The 14,972-nt window shown below is 40.4% G+C and overlaps 1 protein-coding gene across 1 annotated transcript in view; it reads right to left on the bottom strand.

Annotated features, from left to right (window-relative positions):
- Window positions 1–360: 360 nt before the first annotated feature.
- Window positions 361–14,972, bottom strand: part of dars1 (aspartyl-tRNA synthetase 1) — a 31,378-nt gene continuing 16,766 nt past the window's right edge. Inside the window, exons 7-18 of the mRNA XM_082507517.1 lie at window positions 13,515–13,617; window positions 12,754–12,834; window positions 11,047–11,106; window positions 8,254–8,365; window positions 6,322–6,456; window positions 4,615–4,762; window positions 2,283–2,429; window positions 1,924–1,966; window positions 1,464–1,544; window positions 933–1,044; window positions 729–800; window positions 361–638 (exon numbers count right to left, since the gene is read on the bottom strand). Of these exons, the coding sequence (XP_082363643.1) occupies window positions 547–638; window positions 729–800; window positions 933–1,044; window positions 1,464–1,544; window positions 1,924–1,966; window positions 2,283–2,429; window positions 4,615–4,762; window positions 6,322–6,456; window positions 8,254–8,365; window positions 11,047–11,106; window positions 12,754–12,834; window positions 13,515–13,617 (1,186 nt within the window). The 3' untranslated portion in view covers window positions 361–546. The remainder of the gene's footprint in view (window positions 639–728; window positions 801–932; window positions 1,045–1,463; window positions 1,545–1,923; window positions 1,967–2,282; window positions 2,430–4,614; window positions 4,763–6,321; window positions 6,457–8,253; window positions 8,366–11,046; window positions 11,107–12,753; window positions 12,835–13,514; window positions 13,618–14,972) is intronic.

Here is a 14,972-nt window from a genome sequence, read left to right as displayed (position 1 = left end):
ACTCTCAACTATTACTTCGATCAAACCTCCTCATTAACAAAGTGTTTCTGCCTCCAAAAAAGGGAACAAAGCCATTTATAGATCAACACATTTGTTTTTATTATTGTCAGTGCTTAGACTTACAAAACATGTGTAGTTGGAGGCATACTGCTGGACACCACAATCATTAGTCAAACATCTGTGCTGGTAGTAAGACGGTCTAAGATCTGTTTGTTATGTACTTTTCATTTTTCCAAAGAGAAAACCCAGAGAACACTGACTCACCGATTAAAAAAAAAGAAAAAAGAGTTGTCTTCTTGAATCACTGGCCATTTCCTTTGTTCTCTTTAATGTTTCTGTTATTTGTTGTTGTTAGAAAACGATGCACACCGATCAATAAATCATACCTTACTGTTATAACTGCTTCCTTCATGTCGGTGGTTAATTACAGTAACACGTTAAGAGTTCTAGGGTGGCATTAGCTCCTATAAATGTTCTCCCTTCCTTGATTGTGGATTAGTATTGTTTCCCGTCACCAGTATTTATGTGTCGTCCACACCAGAAGGTTTAAGGTGTCAGGCGCTTGGGGTCACGTGGGAACATGGAGGTCTGCCGAACGTTGTGGAGACCCAGGTAGAGCATGCAGACTCTCTCCAGGCCTGTGAAGGATGACATCTTTATCAGTTTTTTATTCTTACAAAAAAACAAAAACCATTCCTGTAGTTCCCCCGACAAAACATATTTCTTACCAATGCCTCCGCCGCCATGTGGGGGAGCTCCATACCGGAAGGAGTCGATGTATGCCTTGATCTTCTCCAGATCTGTACAACAAACAAAGGAGAGGCACAAAAATTTTCTAGTGTTGTTCCGCTGATTCCCAACAGAGGGAGACAAATCATTTGAATTTCACTCAATGCTCCTCAAAAAGAAATGGAAACATCTCTTTTTCTTACCGATCTGATGGTGGATGGCTCTTTCTGTCAGCAGCTGAGCATCGTGGACTCTCTGAGCTCCGGAGAGAATCTCTTCTCCTCTCATGAACATGTCATAAGAATTGGAGTATTTCTAGACAAAAATAAAACAAACTCAGAAATCAGGTTTTTCTCACATGTGATGATGACAGGAGGGGGTTAAAAAAAAGAAAAGAAAAGAAAATTAAAGTCAACCAGACAAGGTAACGCTGGCACAAAACTTGGGTAACAACAATGATTATGACAGGAAGAGAATGAAATGAAACCGTATTCATTTTTTAAAGCCAAATATTAACAGAAATATCAGTCTGGCAATTGAAATTCACACAGGTAGCATAAAGAATGTAGTAAACTGGCAATTTTGTGGCATCGCTCATGGATGCTGATGTTTTTTCTTGACTTGTCGGGACAATAAAAAAAAAAAAAAAAGCATTACGTTGCCCACAGGAGCCACAGTGCAAATTTGAGAGGCTGGTGTGTTTGGTATGTTTGATGTGTGAGTGAAAGACTTACAGGGTTGCTTGGATCAGGCATTGTGTAAAACGGTCTAACAGCCAGCGGGTACTTATCAAGCACATAGAAGTCAGTATCATACTGTGGAGAGGGGGGGAAAAAAGAGGAGTGAGAGTCAATAACTGCATACAAAAGGATTAATAGAGACATACACGTATCCTTTTCTTCATTTATGTGATGCAACTGTGAGCTTGAATAATAAAATACTTCTCCAGGATACTGTAGAGTCTTTATCTTACAGCATAAAGCAGCTTTTACTGAAGGAGGTCGTCTGAAGAAGACTAACGGCTCATATATACAAATTCTGGAGTTCTAATATCCAAAATGGCTTTTTACTACTTTTAAAAATCACTCGTGTTTTTATCTGACCTTCATACATAAAGGCTACGTGATCCATTGTTGGATCATGTCACATTCATAATTTTGACATTCAATGAGTAAATCACATTTGAAAACAAACCTTTTCCTTGACGAGGCGGCCAAGCAGCTTCTCATTGGGTGTACTACAAAACAGCAAAAATACATTGAGTTTAATAAAGACAGACACATCTCACATTGTTAAAATATTACTTAAACTGATTGTAATCAGTGAATCATCTACAGTTATTATTTCTCAGACTGTTTTTTTAACGTCACTGCTCCAACTGTACTGCAGATTACAGCTTTGATCACAAGGATTACTTAAATGCTGAGTTACTGATGTGATCTTTCACATCCTCACTTTAAGCACATGTTACAATTTACTTCTGCTTTTATCAAAAGAAATCATCTGACAAGATGAGTTGGCTGTGGGGGAAAGGCTGTGTGATGTATTCTAACCTGAGGTCATCCTCGTCACCCATTTCGACCCCGGCCTCACGCAGCATGGCCACAGCCTCGGTGTACTCCAGTCTAAGAGTCGGCTCCAGGAATTTGAAAGGCTCACTTGGGAACTGCTTATTCACCGTCTGGATCTCTGTCTGGAAGCTGACGCAGAGGCACATGCATTGAGTTTCCAGAGTGTTGAGAGGACATGACGCTGACTTTAATTCATTTTCCTGGGAAATTTCCCCAAACCACTAATTTTTTTAACCCAAACATAAAACTTCACATACACCAATAGTTTTCCCAATCATGATTGGAGTATGTAATGGTGATTTATATCTATGTAAAAATACTTGTTACACGTGTTACTGTGAAAAAGGTCACGTCGCCCCTGATTTCTTCATATTTTGCTTCCAAGGAGACCTGCTGTCTCAAAAAGCTTTAAAGTGGTATTGGGTAATAGTTCTCCGGTTTTCTGAACCACTTTCAAAGTTTTTCTGTGGACATTGATGGTTTGTTCTCTCATTTTATGTCCAGTGGTTGTATCTGGACTTAAAATGACTGACCCGTGAATAAAACACTGACCCATAAATAATTAATGCACAAAAAGCCTCCCAACTCAAAGGGCAAACCAGTGTTGTGTCTAAACATAACAGACAACTTAGCAAAGAACCAATCTAAATTGTATCTTTGTGCACTTTGTTAGCCTGATGCAACCCCCCCCCCCCCCCCCATTTTTTCCACTGTCTTTAGTTTAATCTACAAAAAATGACAATGATAACACAGTTTGATGGGCATAAAAAGGATAATTTTGCACTAAAAAGGTGATTCCCAAAAGGCTATTAGCCAAAAAACTTGGCATAACTTGGCACGGTGTGGAGTACGCACCTAAAAAAAATGCAGTAAACTAGACAAGTGGAGGACAAATGAAGAAGTAGCAGGCCTAAAATTCTACATGAAAAGCATCTGAAAGTCATTCCCTTAATAAACAATTCAGCTAAGAAGTGAAACAGGGCCTGTGAAGTGCATTTTTCTGGAGCCTCATCAGAAAAGATCTCAAGAAGCCATTTTAAAGGAGGGGAATTTGTGATAAAAGGCCAAACTACACAAGGAATGAACTGAAACTCATCGGCTACAGGTCCGATGGACTGATGAATACATAAATTTGAAATTCGTGGCTCAAATTATTGTCAGTACACATGGTGGATGTCACAAGAGATGCCCCTTTTTCTAAAAACAAAAAAAGAAATGAGGGGTGATGCAAGACTTCTGCACAGTACTGCACGTACCGGTACACAAACAAAAACTACAATCTACCATCGAAGGACTCACAATTCTGTCCAGATAGAGACAAATACCAGACTAATTGTTCACATAATGGTCACAACCCACATTTGACTCTATTTTCTTGGCCAAGCTGTCCTAATGCCTTTCACTAATTTCTGATTCTTTTATATCACAATTAGAAACATTATGACACCAAAAAGAGATTTTTAACAACTAAATTATATTTTTTAAAGACACCTAACAAATTTCACTTGTATTTACTGTGAAATTAAAAGGAGATGCCAAACAGAGCATGGAAAGGATAAAGTCATCTGTGCTTCATGTGTTAAAACAGAAGTACAAAACGCATGCAAAACACTTTCACACGTCAAGAGAAACAGTCTGGAAAGTCATGAGAACAAAGGGCAAAAAGTCAAATGGGCCTGAGAAAGAGGAACAGTGGTCACAACCTGAAACTAACTAACGTCACAGACATTAAAAAGGGAATTCAAATTAAGCTAGTTGACACCTTACTCAGTGTTCCACTGATTTAACATGGTTCCTCTGGGGATTTACTTTATAATAAAAGACTTGTAATCACAGAATAAAGCATGAAGCACTGCAAACCCCCTTCTGAGTTTTCACTGTAATAAATACGTCCAAAAACCACTGACATTCACAGACGTATGTCGTCAGAAACGTTACAGTTTCCACACAGAAAGAGTTTCGCCCAGTATTCCTCTTTTATTTTAACCTTTGATGTTGAAGCTCTTAATGCCTACTGTACCGAGTTCCACCACACGGAGGCAATAAAACCACATCCTATCGTCATCTTGCTGGCAGTTCACTAAACAGTTGGAGTGGAAATTGCTGACATTCATCTAAGCAGACAGCCATATGTGATGACATTTAATTAATCTAGATTTAGCAGTTACATAGTTTTACTTAGACGTACACACTTTGACATTTTGCTGGCTGTAAAACTAAATAATTCAGCTGAGTGTGTTGCAGAAGTTGGTCTGCAACACACCAACAGTTTTAGGTTCATCTTTTACCTTAACTCAATAAATGTGTATCTTACTTGTCTCTCAAGCCCTTGAAGATCTGCACCATGGTGTCAGTGATAGAGTCGATCACTTCGTGGTAATGGTAGTTGAAGGCCATCTCAATATCCAGACCCACAAACTCGGTCAGGTGACGGTGCGTGTTGGAGTCTTCCGCCCTGAAAACTGAAATGACGCTGATTTAATACGAGTGCCAAAACAAAGCAAACTGCGGTGGCGTGGAAGCAACGAAAGGTTTCTGCTCATCTCCGGGAATAAAGTGTCATTTCCATTGTACTCGAAATTCCTAAATTTGGACGGCTCACAAAACAGAAGCCCATATAAAGGATCATCAAGCTTACAACCTGGCTTCTGAATCACCGCCACGTAAAGGTTTGTGAAACAATGACGATGTGTAGATGAGCGGCATTGAAAGTTGACGATAATCAAAACGCACTGTGAAATGTAAGTGCTTGCACTATGGCTGATTGAGAGGTACTTTAGAAACTCTGTATGAACGCGGCTGCCAATAAATAATTCCTGACTACTGTGTTATTCTAAAGCAGAGTACTTTACAAGTACTTGTATGGTGAATTAATAACATCATGGCTTCTACTTTCATTTAGTGGGAGTTAACGGTCATACTCGAGGACGGCTGCTCGATTGCTGTTTTTACAGGTTTACAGACTGTCAAAAGTGTTCTTAAAAAGGCACGGACACATCTGATTAAATGTGTTTCTGTATCTACATACTGTGGCTGGATTACCTGGAAACCACGCATGTGTACATGCACACAGTTTCACAATGACTGAGATTCAGAAAATACAACCATGCATACAAAGTTTTATTCAATTGTGTCTGAAACAAAGTGTAAATGTTCATTCCTGCTTTTGTATTCACACAGTGTTTGTCTAGAACCTGGAAAGTATTATGCGTCTGACCCTGCATATATTTCAACAAACTGGAAAACTAAAATGATTCCAAGCATAAATATGGAGATGTATGCTTCTCCGCAAGAAGATATGCTTCACATTTACTTCCGCTTCTTCCCTGGTGAACCTTTTTTAGTTGATTTCAGACAGTGGCGATATAGTTGTAGAACCTACAACTAAGTACATGTTGTACTTTGCCACTGGGATTTAGAGGAGTGTTGATCCCACTTCTCCTTACATGCTGAATCAGTGAGTCTGTAAGTAAGGCAACCGTGGTGAGGACATTGTTGCCTCAGAAGCAGTAATGACCTTAAGCCCTTTGATTTCTCTGTGGTGAAACAAAACAAAAACTTCAGTCCAGTCAGTGGAATACCGAATGTGGATCCTTGTCCCAGATGTTTTATTTGATCTTGGGCGAGAATCCTGTATCGAATGAAAATCAGATACGAGTAGCAATCTAAAAAAAACAAAAAAATTCACGACTATGTATAGAATAAATACTTTATGCACACAGATGAAGGCAGAGTTTGCTTAGATAATCAGATGGTGGCAGTGTTTGCTTGGATTTCCCCTAAACTCGGCTCTATAAAGTCTTTTACAAGTCCCACTGTGTCACTATCACACAGCTCTACAGCAGCTTTGACACAGTAAAAGCATCACAGGGAGGTCTGTTAAACTTTAACAGTCTAAATGCATTTAGTGACATTTTAAAACCGTTTTCACTTAATAGGGTCTAAATTTTTCATTATCCTCTCGCGTCTCTTTTTCCTGTTTGCCAGTGTATAAGGTGACATACTGGGGGGAGGGGCTTACCTGGACCTACACAGAAGACCTTGTCAAAGTCAGCACAGATGCACATCTGCTTGTAGAGCTGAGGCGACTGAGCCAGGAAGGCGCTGGTTTTAAAGTACGACACTGTGAAAACATTTGCGCCACCTTCACTGGCAGCTAAAAAAGGACAAAGAAAATTTAATGACAAAGAGAAAAACATGAGGAAAAACAGCTATTACTGTCAAAACCTCACCCATCCCACCTAATGATATATACTGTGAATTTATTAGATGTTTCAGTAGGGACTATAATTGGCTAGCATACACACAAATAAATACCATCATTTTTTTTAAAGGCCAGGCCTCTGATAATGGTTGGAGAGAGTCCAGAGTAAAAAAAACTGTGGTGGAAAAAGTTTCAAAGTAAAAGTCTTATGACATAACTGTTGTCCACTGAAACACTCAGGCTTTTAATTTGAAACATCTACAGGATTTGTAGATTAGTGACGCTATTACACGACGAGTGCGTTTTATGACCATCGCTAGCAAAGAACGGTGCGTTCGGGGAGATGCTGACAGATTGTCTGCTCATTCCAGACAAAGACTTGTACTTAAAAACTCAAGTGATTCCTGTGATCTCCATCAGGAACTTTAGTAGGACAACCAGGAAAGGCTCAGAAAAGACAGTCATTATATACTACTTCAAAAACGATACTTTCCTTCCTCAGATACAGAGCTGAGGTCAATAAAGGAATGATGGCCCAACTTTTTGACTTATTCACCAGAACAACCCATTTCTTTTTTACATGAATATGTAACCACTGGGCAAATTTTTCAAAACAAAGTCAGTTCTCAGGACATCATGTCCCAGACTCTAATAACACGTGTCACCTTTTATGTGACAAAAACATCAGAGGGCATCAACTGATATTTTCACACTCTCAAAAGGTGGGTGGGGCTGTACATATAGGACAAACTGTTCACGCTTGCACCATGGGTGGTGCCATGCAGGAAGATGTGGTTTTGTGTGTATTTTTTCACAGGTGCCGCCAAAATAAAAGAGCGCCACTTTTGAATTTAGCGTTCGAGTCACAGCCACCATCATTGGCTCTTTAAGAAAAGAGGAAGTGAGAGTGTGGAGGTTTCACCACAGTTAATTCAAAATATGGGAGGAATGTGGGGGCTGCGAACTATTGACATAAGACTACTGTGCTTCTGCTTCTTTTAAGAATTTATCTTTTTTTATCATAAAGACTCCAAACGGATTATTTTAGATTATTAAAGCTTCAAACAGTACATTACATATTAACCAAGTAAAGGTTTGAATGGTTCAAAAAGCATCTGGAGCCTCCAAATTGAGTTAATGCTGGAAAAAATAAAGCCAGCATAAGAGATATGCCATTAAATGGTGAAAGCTCCAATAACTCTTTCTCCTGAATATTGGTGAGAAGATTTTTGTCTGAGTTCTAAGTTTCTCCCTTTCAGTCCTCCTTTTCTTCAATAAAGTGAGATGAGATCCTTTGGGATTGATCTTAAGGAAAGCCTCTCCTGTCAAATTAGAAGGGCGCTGTGTGGAAATGTGAAAGCAGAGAGGCTGACGTGAGAGCTGGTCGATGCATCGAAATTCCCAGCGGTCTGGATTAAAACCCTCATAGGTCTGAAACGATGAAATTCTCTCTAATACCTTACTGTCTGTTGTCTCCTTTAGCATAGATGTGCATGACTGCGCATGTGTGTGTTTCAAAAGCTTTAGCTGAACTTTTTATTTTGCTCTTGATTTGAAGTGGAGCCTAGATCAGCCTGATGAGGAAGTCAACTTACAACTGTTACACAATGACTCACGAAACACCTGTGGGCAGTGACGTGAAAACAAGTGTGCCTCTACTGAAACATCTAATCAAAAATGATTCAATGCATGCTAGTCGCAGTTTTCCCACGTGTCAATGTGGCAGAGGGTGTTTTTTTTTGTTTTTACCCGATATAATTTTCGGCGTCTGGATCTCCACAAAGCCCTTTTTGGTGAGGGTGTCCCTGAAGAGCTGGCACACACCTGACTGCAGGCGGAACACGGCCTGGCTGGTGGTCGTCTTTTCAGGAGGATACACAAAAATAAACACCATCAAGACGGTTGCAGTGATTCATCTACGTTATTACACAACCATGACAAATGTGTGAAAACAAGACTGCCAGTTTCTTCAAGGACCTCCTGTCTATGTGAAGGGTGTGACAATTATTTGTTGGCAACGGCAACGTGTTCAAATCCTGGAAGAGCCGCAGAAACTTAGAAATACCTTTATTTATTGTTTTTTTTAAAATTGTGTTTCAGTATTTAGATTATCAATATAAATACCGAAACCAAGGTGAGGCATAAAACTGCTGTGAAGAGGTTACTGTAAAAACCTCATGCACAAAAGCCCCCAAGAGTCAACAGTTGGGTGACAGAGCATGTCAAAATGCCAGTGAACACTCCCAGAAATCGACTGACTCATTTCAAATGACCACAAGATTTCTACAACTGATCTTGTCTGGTTTTCAAGTCTAGTTACCGTACATCATCATGAAGTCAGACCTGGGTCTTTTCAATACATAAATGCACAGTTCTGCGTTAATTAAAGTGCTTCACATCCCATTTCTAGTGCCTGTCCGGTCCTGAATAGTCTTCGTCTGACTAACAGCCGGCTGACTCGAAATATGATCGTGTCTAAATCCTGGAAAGCTCATTAATCTGCAGACAATGCTTCAGGGTTGTCTGGCTAAAACTTTTCCATCATTTACAATCTGGGTGCTTGACAGAAAGTAGAAGTGCAGAAAAATATAAAACGTCCCTGCTTAAAACACTTTTACAAACCTCTTTAAAAGGCACTGAAGCAAATCATTCATTCTACTATCACACCACCTATGACTCATTTGTGTCACACATCACACATGGGGCTGTGCCCAGCGTTAAACGTGGGGAAACCGACCTAAAAACCAGACTGTGTAAGACCTAATTTAAAAATTCGAAAGCGCTTCCTGTTTACAGCAAGTCTGCAGTGAGTAGGCGTAATAGTGAGTGGGTTGGTGGGTGGCAGTTACTATCCTGAAACTGGCAGTTCTTCTGATGGTGAGGGGCCTCATGAAATATACCTTACTCTGGTATACCTCTCAATAGTTCATACCTCCTTGAAACCCAGCTGCGGTGAACACATACCACACAGAGGTTTCAAAGCTCAAAAAATTTAAACATTTGCCAGCATCCAATTACGGGCTCATCATCGTACTCAAGAGGCCGTCGATATGTGTACTTGGAGGTTGACCACAGTCTAGTGCTGGCATCATTGTTCATACAGCCTGTATGTATACAGTATGTGTGGTAGTCAGCATACACCCTAACCCTTCCTAAAGCAACCTGAAATACACAAATCTGCATTAGGACATTTTGCTTTTGCGCTTGTATCGAAATCACAGCTCTCTTCTCTTCAAAACTTTTAGACCTGTTCTGATAAAACGCAACTGGCTTTACTTTCCATCTCCGATGCTTACATGTGAAACTTCACGAAGAGCCGGAGCATGAAGCAAAGGGAGAATGGTGTGTTTGATGTGGATCTGAATCTTTCTTTAAAAATGACAGGACGGGGAATCGGTCTTTGTAGAAAATGAGTTCTCAGAGTTTTCTTCTTTCCTTCTGGTTTATGATAAAATTTGTTGTTGGGTGTCGCGCTTGTCTGCGTTTGTAAAGCCAGCGACATAGGTAACACAGATTTATCACCCTTTTTATTTGATCTAAGGAAGCTGGATGCAGTTTTTATGGACCAAATATTATGATTAATCACAAAATAGCATGACGTAGGTCTCATAATCAATCACATTTCTTACATCTTGAAGGCTGAGGTAATGGGAGCACTAGTGTTAGAGGATTTGTTTGGACTCCAGCACGTCCAGATGACAGTCCAGAAACTGTCTGCAAGTCCAGCCGTCTTTTAAAACTAAACTTTTAAACTTTAAAAATGTTCAAGTTAGAAATGGAGTTTCATGTGAACTACATAATTATCAAAGGCATTTTATGGTTCCCTTCTGAAGAGTTTGGCAGTGTGGGAAGCACTTTATAGCTTCAGCGGGCTCTTAAGAGCAAAACTGATGACAGACCCAAGTCCATGAGCTCAAAGTGCACAGTGCTGCAGAAGCAGGTGTTGTTGTGAAGCTTGTGAACAAAGTGGCTCTGTGCTGTGGTGTTGCTGCCTTCCTGCCAGTCGTATCTTCCATGTGGGAGGAACATATCAAAACAATGAGACACTTTGCGGCTTAGTGTCTTCTGCTGCTCGCATAAGTTTAGCACATCTCTCAGCACTGTATAAGATTCATATCACCAGCCCACTAAATCACAGCCTTTTCTCTTTACTTTTAGAGGTGCGCTGGTTTGTTGTTTGCATTCCTTCACAAATATTTTACATTCACTCTCCAACAGCCTACATTTGTGGTAGAAGTTTTCTGTGCTCGGAGACAGGATGTAAGCTGTAAAATTATTGTTGTTATAATGGCAATAATTTTTTTGTTTTTCAAATCCATGTATTTCAGCCAACTCTTCCAGGGAGACATTGAGGCAACCCCAAGACTTCGGGTAGGACATCCTCACAAAGGAAGCACCCATAAAGCATCAAATTTATAATCTTTATGAACACCTTAGTTTAAAACAGCTAAAAATTCATCATTAATCAACTAAAATATTACATGTATCAAACCAAATGCAAATTTTCACAGACTCACATGGTCACAGATGATAGAAACTTACCCTGAGATCAATCACTCTGTTGTCCAGCCGGGTGTCCTGGTTAACTGTGGCTCTGCCTTCCTGAATACAAACACAAAAACACAGTCATCCTACCAAAACCTCCTCAGCCTATGAAATATTAAAAATCATTACTATTCATCTCCTCCTATTCACACAGGAGTGTTTGCCGTCAGTGTTATGGAAGCATTTTAGGGGCTTTTCACAACTCACAGGGAAAAACTATAACAAAAAAAAGAAAGAAATACAAATCATTTTTAGCTTTAAAGCTATTGGCAGCTTGCAAACCTAAAACAATGCAATCAGCCTGCAAAAACCTTCCTGGGAACAATGCAAAACTACCATTCTCCTGCAGCTTTACCACATCTACCTACTTAGCTCAGTGAGTATAACAGAGTCAAGTGCAATAAAAGACACCTGCAATGTGGGACAACAGGACAAAAAGAATATAAAGAAAAGGAAAAAGGTAACAACTGAAAAGTAAATGTTTCATCACAGGAAGAGCCGCTCCTTCCAGGGTCGTGGATGTCAGGCTTCCTGAGAAGACCCACAGGGGTTTGAGCTAATAGCCTGTGTAGCCACATCCTGCTCCAAACAGCCACACGCAGAGGGACAAACTGTTAGATGGGCAGACAGTTAGACAGACAGGGCTGTTGAGGCTAGTGTCTCTGGGGAAAGCAGGTGTTGCTACAAGTCTGTGACTGACATGCTGAATCCCAACAGAAAACACCTGAGACGCTGCTACAGCTGCAGATATTAGCTTACTGGATAAACAATGATGGGCCCTCAGCTGTCTTTGGTATTGATGAGACTCATATTAATGTGCACGCATGTACAGTGCGATGTATAATTCCACAGCAGATACGATGGATCTAAAGCTACGAAAAAAATGACATCCTGCCGTTTTATGTGTTAAGCCGATTCAACGGCTACATCAGGAATGTTATTATTGGAAAATTCAATGTTTCCACTTTGCAAATCTGGGAGCTGTAGCTGATCCTCTATACTAGAATAATCATCTTTTGGTTTGAATCAGGAAACAGAGCCAACTGCTTTGAGCTGGAATTCCGCTTAGCCATCGTTTTTTGGTGCTGCTAAACCAGCAGCCTCAAAGGTTTACATGTATTTCTAACCACCTATACTGCAGCTAGGAAAAAGAATGGCTTTTTAAATGCTTCATGATTTTCTTGAATGATTCTGCATCACTGCACAATTCCTTAATTGCAATTCAGAGAACTCCCTCAACACTGGCAGCCGGCTCTTATAAACACTGTGCGATGAAATCACCATTTGCATGAGGAGGGTGATTCAAACAAGGTGATTAGGTTTAATCAGCCAATCCTTGACTCTGCCAAAAACACAAATCTCCATTCTCCTCACTGAAAACAGTCTCACTGAAAGAGCGCCATTAGAGCTCAGCATGCACAGAATGCGTTTCCATTTTGCTTTTTATATAAAGTATTCAGATAAAAACGGACTTATATTCATTGTGTAGTCAGACTAAACCCATCTGTGCACTCCATGACAGTGAATGGACTCGCACACACACAGTAACTATCAGGCCTTGTTCTTTTTACACTGAGAGTCTGCTTTTAGAAGTTTTTAAGATACCTAAAATGCTGCCAATGATGTCCAAATGAATAATAATTACTCAGCTAATACTCTAACTGCACTTTGACTCCCCTCATCCATCCCCCCATTCATCCTCACCTCTTCACCCTCTCCATCAGGCCTGACAGCGTCCTCCAGCTGCAATGGGAGACGAGGCTCAGCCTGGCTGATGACAAAAATCTGAGAAGGGAAACGATTTAAAAAAAAAAAAAAAAAAATCACAAAAAATTAAAAGTGTGACAAACCACCGATGTTTTTATTCGATGCTGAGACAATGGAAAGTCCCGGGACTCCAGAAACAGGTGAAGAAGGTGAAAATGAAAGAGGCTAAAAGCTGCATCTGTTAAAACCTCATCAATGTGTGAGAAAATCACCTACGTGCTGCTTTGTGTTTTTATGTTTTTCATTTACATTGGGCATCATAGCAGAGAAAATCTCATCCCATTCACCAAAATTTGATGCATTCACTACATCAAATTCTTTTGCAGTACAGTACGTAAGAGTAAAAAGGAGCCTTGAGGTGACTTTTGTTTCATTTTCTTGGCATATAAATAAAATGGATGTTACTTAAAGCTCAGATACTGCGTTAAATCAAGAGTTTAAAAGGAAGAGTTAAATGGTCAATGCGCTACAGTGAAAACCTCTTTGGTACCTGCTTGAATAACATGAATTATGGATGCTTCATTGTCTGGGTGCGTACGCACTGCATATGCTGGGAGGCAAAATATACACCCTCTGGTATTTTTATTTATATGTGTAGGAGACATCTGCGGCTTTAAAAGCAACTGTATTATCTTCTCTATGTTTACATGTCTGTCTGCTAAGAAGTGCCCATTAAGGACTGCAGTGAAAGTGCCAACCCTTTCAACGTGGAGCTCGACGTCCTGCTGGGAACAGCTCTCGATCTTCTGCTCCACTTTCCTCACTGTCGCCTCCACATCGACGATGCTCTCCTTGGTGATGCTGGTGGAAACATTCAGGGGGAGGAAAGTGTAAGTGATGCACGCTAGTTACAAAACAGATTTATCTGTTTGGAAAGACGAGCAACTGTGAAAACCACATATCCGTTAAAGTATGTACAATGCTTGTAGACAAGTTTTTACATTTGTCATGCTTTTATGCACCGAGGATAGTGCGGGGTATATGGGTGGGTGATTTTTGACTGGGCGGTAGGTTTTTTTAAGGGTTTTTTTTCCCCCTCATGTGTTTTAAAATAAAAACAGCACTGATATTTGCATATGGGCTAATTGACATACCGCAAGAGCTTGTGGCGTACGAAACCACATTGCCCTGTTCATAATAATCGTGAACGTGAGACTACATTAGATTCAAATTAACAGGTTGCAACAAGGCAGAATATGCTATCATTTTCATCATTTTCATGTATTTTTTAAACAAATGGGTGTCTGTTGGTGATTGTTTATCTCACATGGGAAGAAAACAAAACAAAAAACACCTGCAAAACCATTTTACCCACTAAAATTTATTTTAGGCCCCATGTGGTGAAATTTCTATCACCACATTATTTGTCAAAAGGTGTTTATTTAAAGACCTGGGTGAGACTCGGGCCATATCAAACAGCTAAGCAATTCAACAACAGTTTTTAACTCAGCTGGAACGATAAATTATAGCAATGTGCACAATCTTAACTTTCTTATTGAAACAGTAATTTCAGTCACAAAGGAAAAATAAACAAGCACGAGCACTGGGGCTCGAGGGGGGATTTGTAAGCTTTGATAAAACTTGCCTCATACTACAGCTCCTGGAAAGTACCCAGCTCTACTACAAAAACTCTTTGACTTTGAGAGCTGGGGTAAGAATTTCCCTCTTGTGAGCCACAGCATACCAGGGGAACCCTTTCTAATTTCCTTATAATCAGTTTTAAACAACAGTGCAGCATCCCCCTGCACAGGCTCCTCACTGAAACCCAAAGTAACATCTGAGGTACAACGCCCACTGTCTCAAAGCAAACGGCCAGATGGGAAACCCGCTGTAATCCACCACTCGTCCTCATTACAAAGCAGTAATGAGGGACCGAACGCTGGGGTACCGCCGTCCCTTCAGCCCCACGACAGCTGCCACCAGACCCAATCCCCTCCAGTCGGAGATCAGCTAGATAAATAAATCCCCACATTAATAACCTCCGCTGCAGGACAAAAGTCTAATGACAACACACTGAGCGCACACCAACAGAAACAGATTCATTCAACACAAGAAGGAAAGAGAAAAGGGAGCGAGCGCTCGAATCAGTGATCCAGGAAGGACAAGCTGACTGGTTCGGCAAGCCTGACTCCAAACTGCCTCTAACTTTAGCTGAC

This window comes from Aulonocara stuartgranti, assembly GCF_965226115.1.
Source record: "Aulonocara stuartgranti genome assembly, chromosome: 16".
Lineage (NCBI taxonomy): Eukaryota > Metazoa > Chordata > Actinopteri > Cichliformes > Cichlidae > Aulonocara > Aulonocara stuartgranti.
The sequence above is the reverse complement of the archived record's forward strand: the minus strand, read 5'-3'. Positions and strand labels throughout refer to the sequence as shown.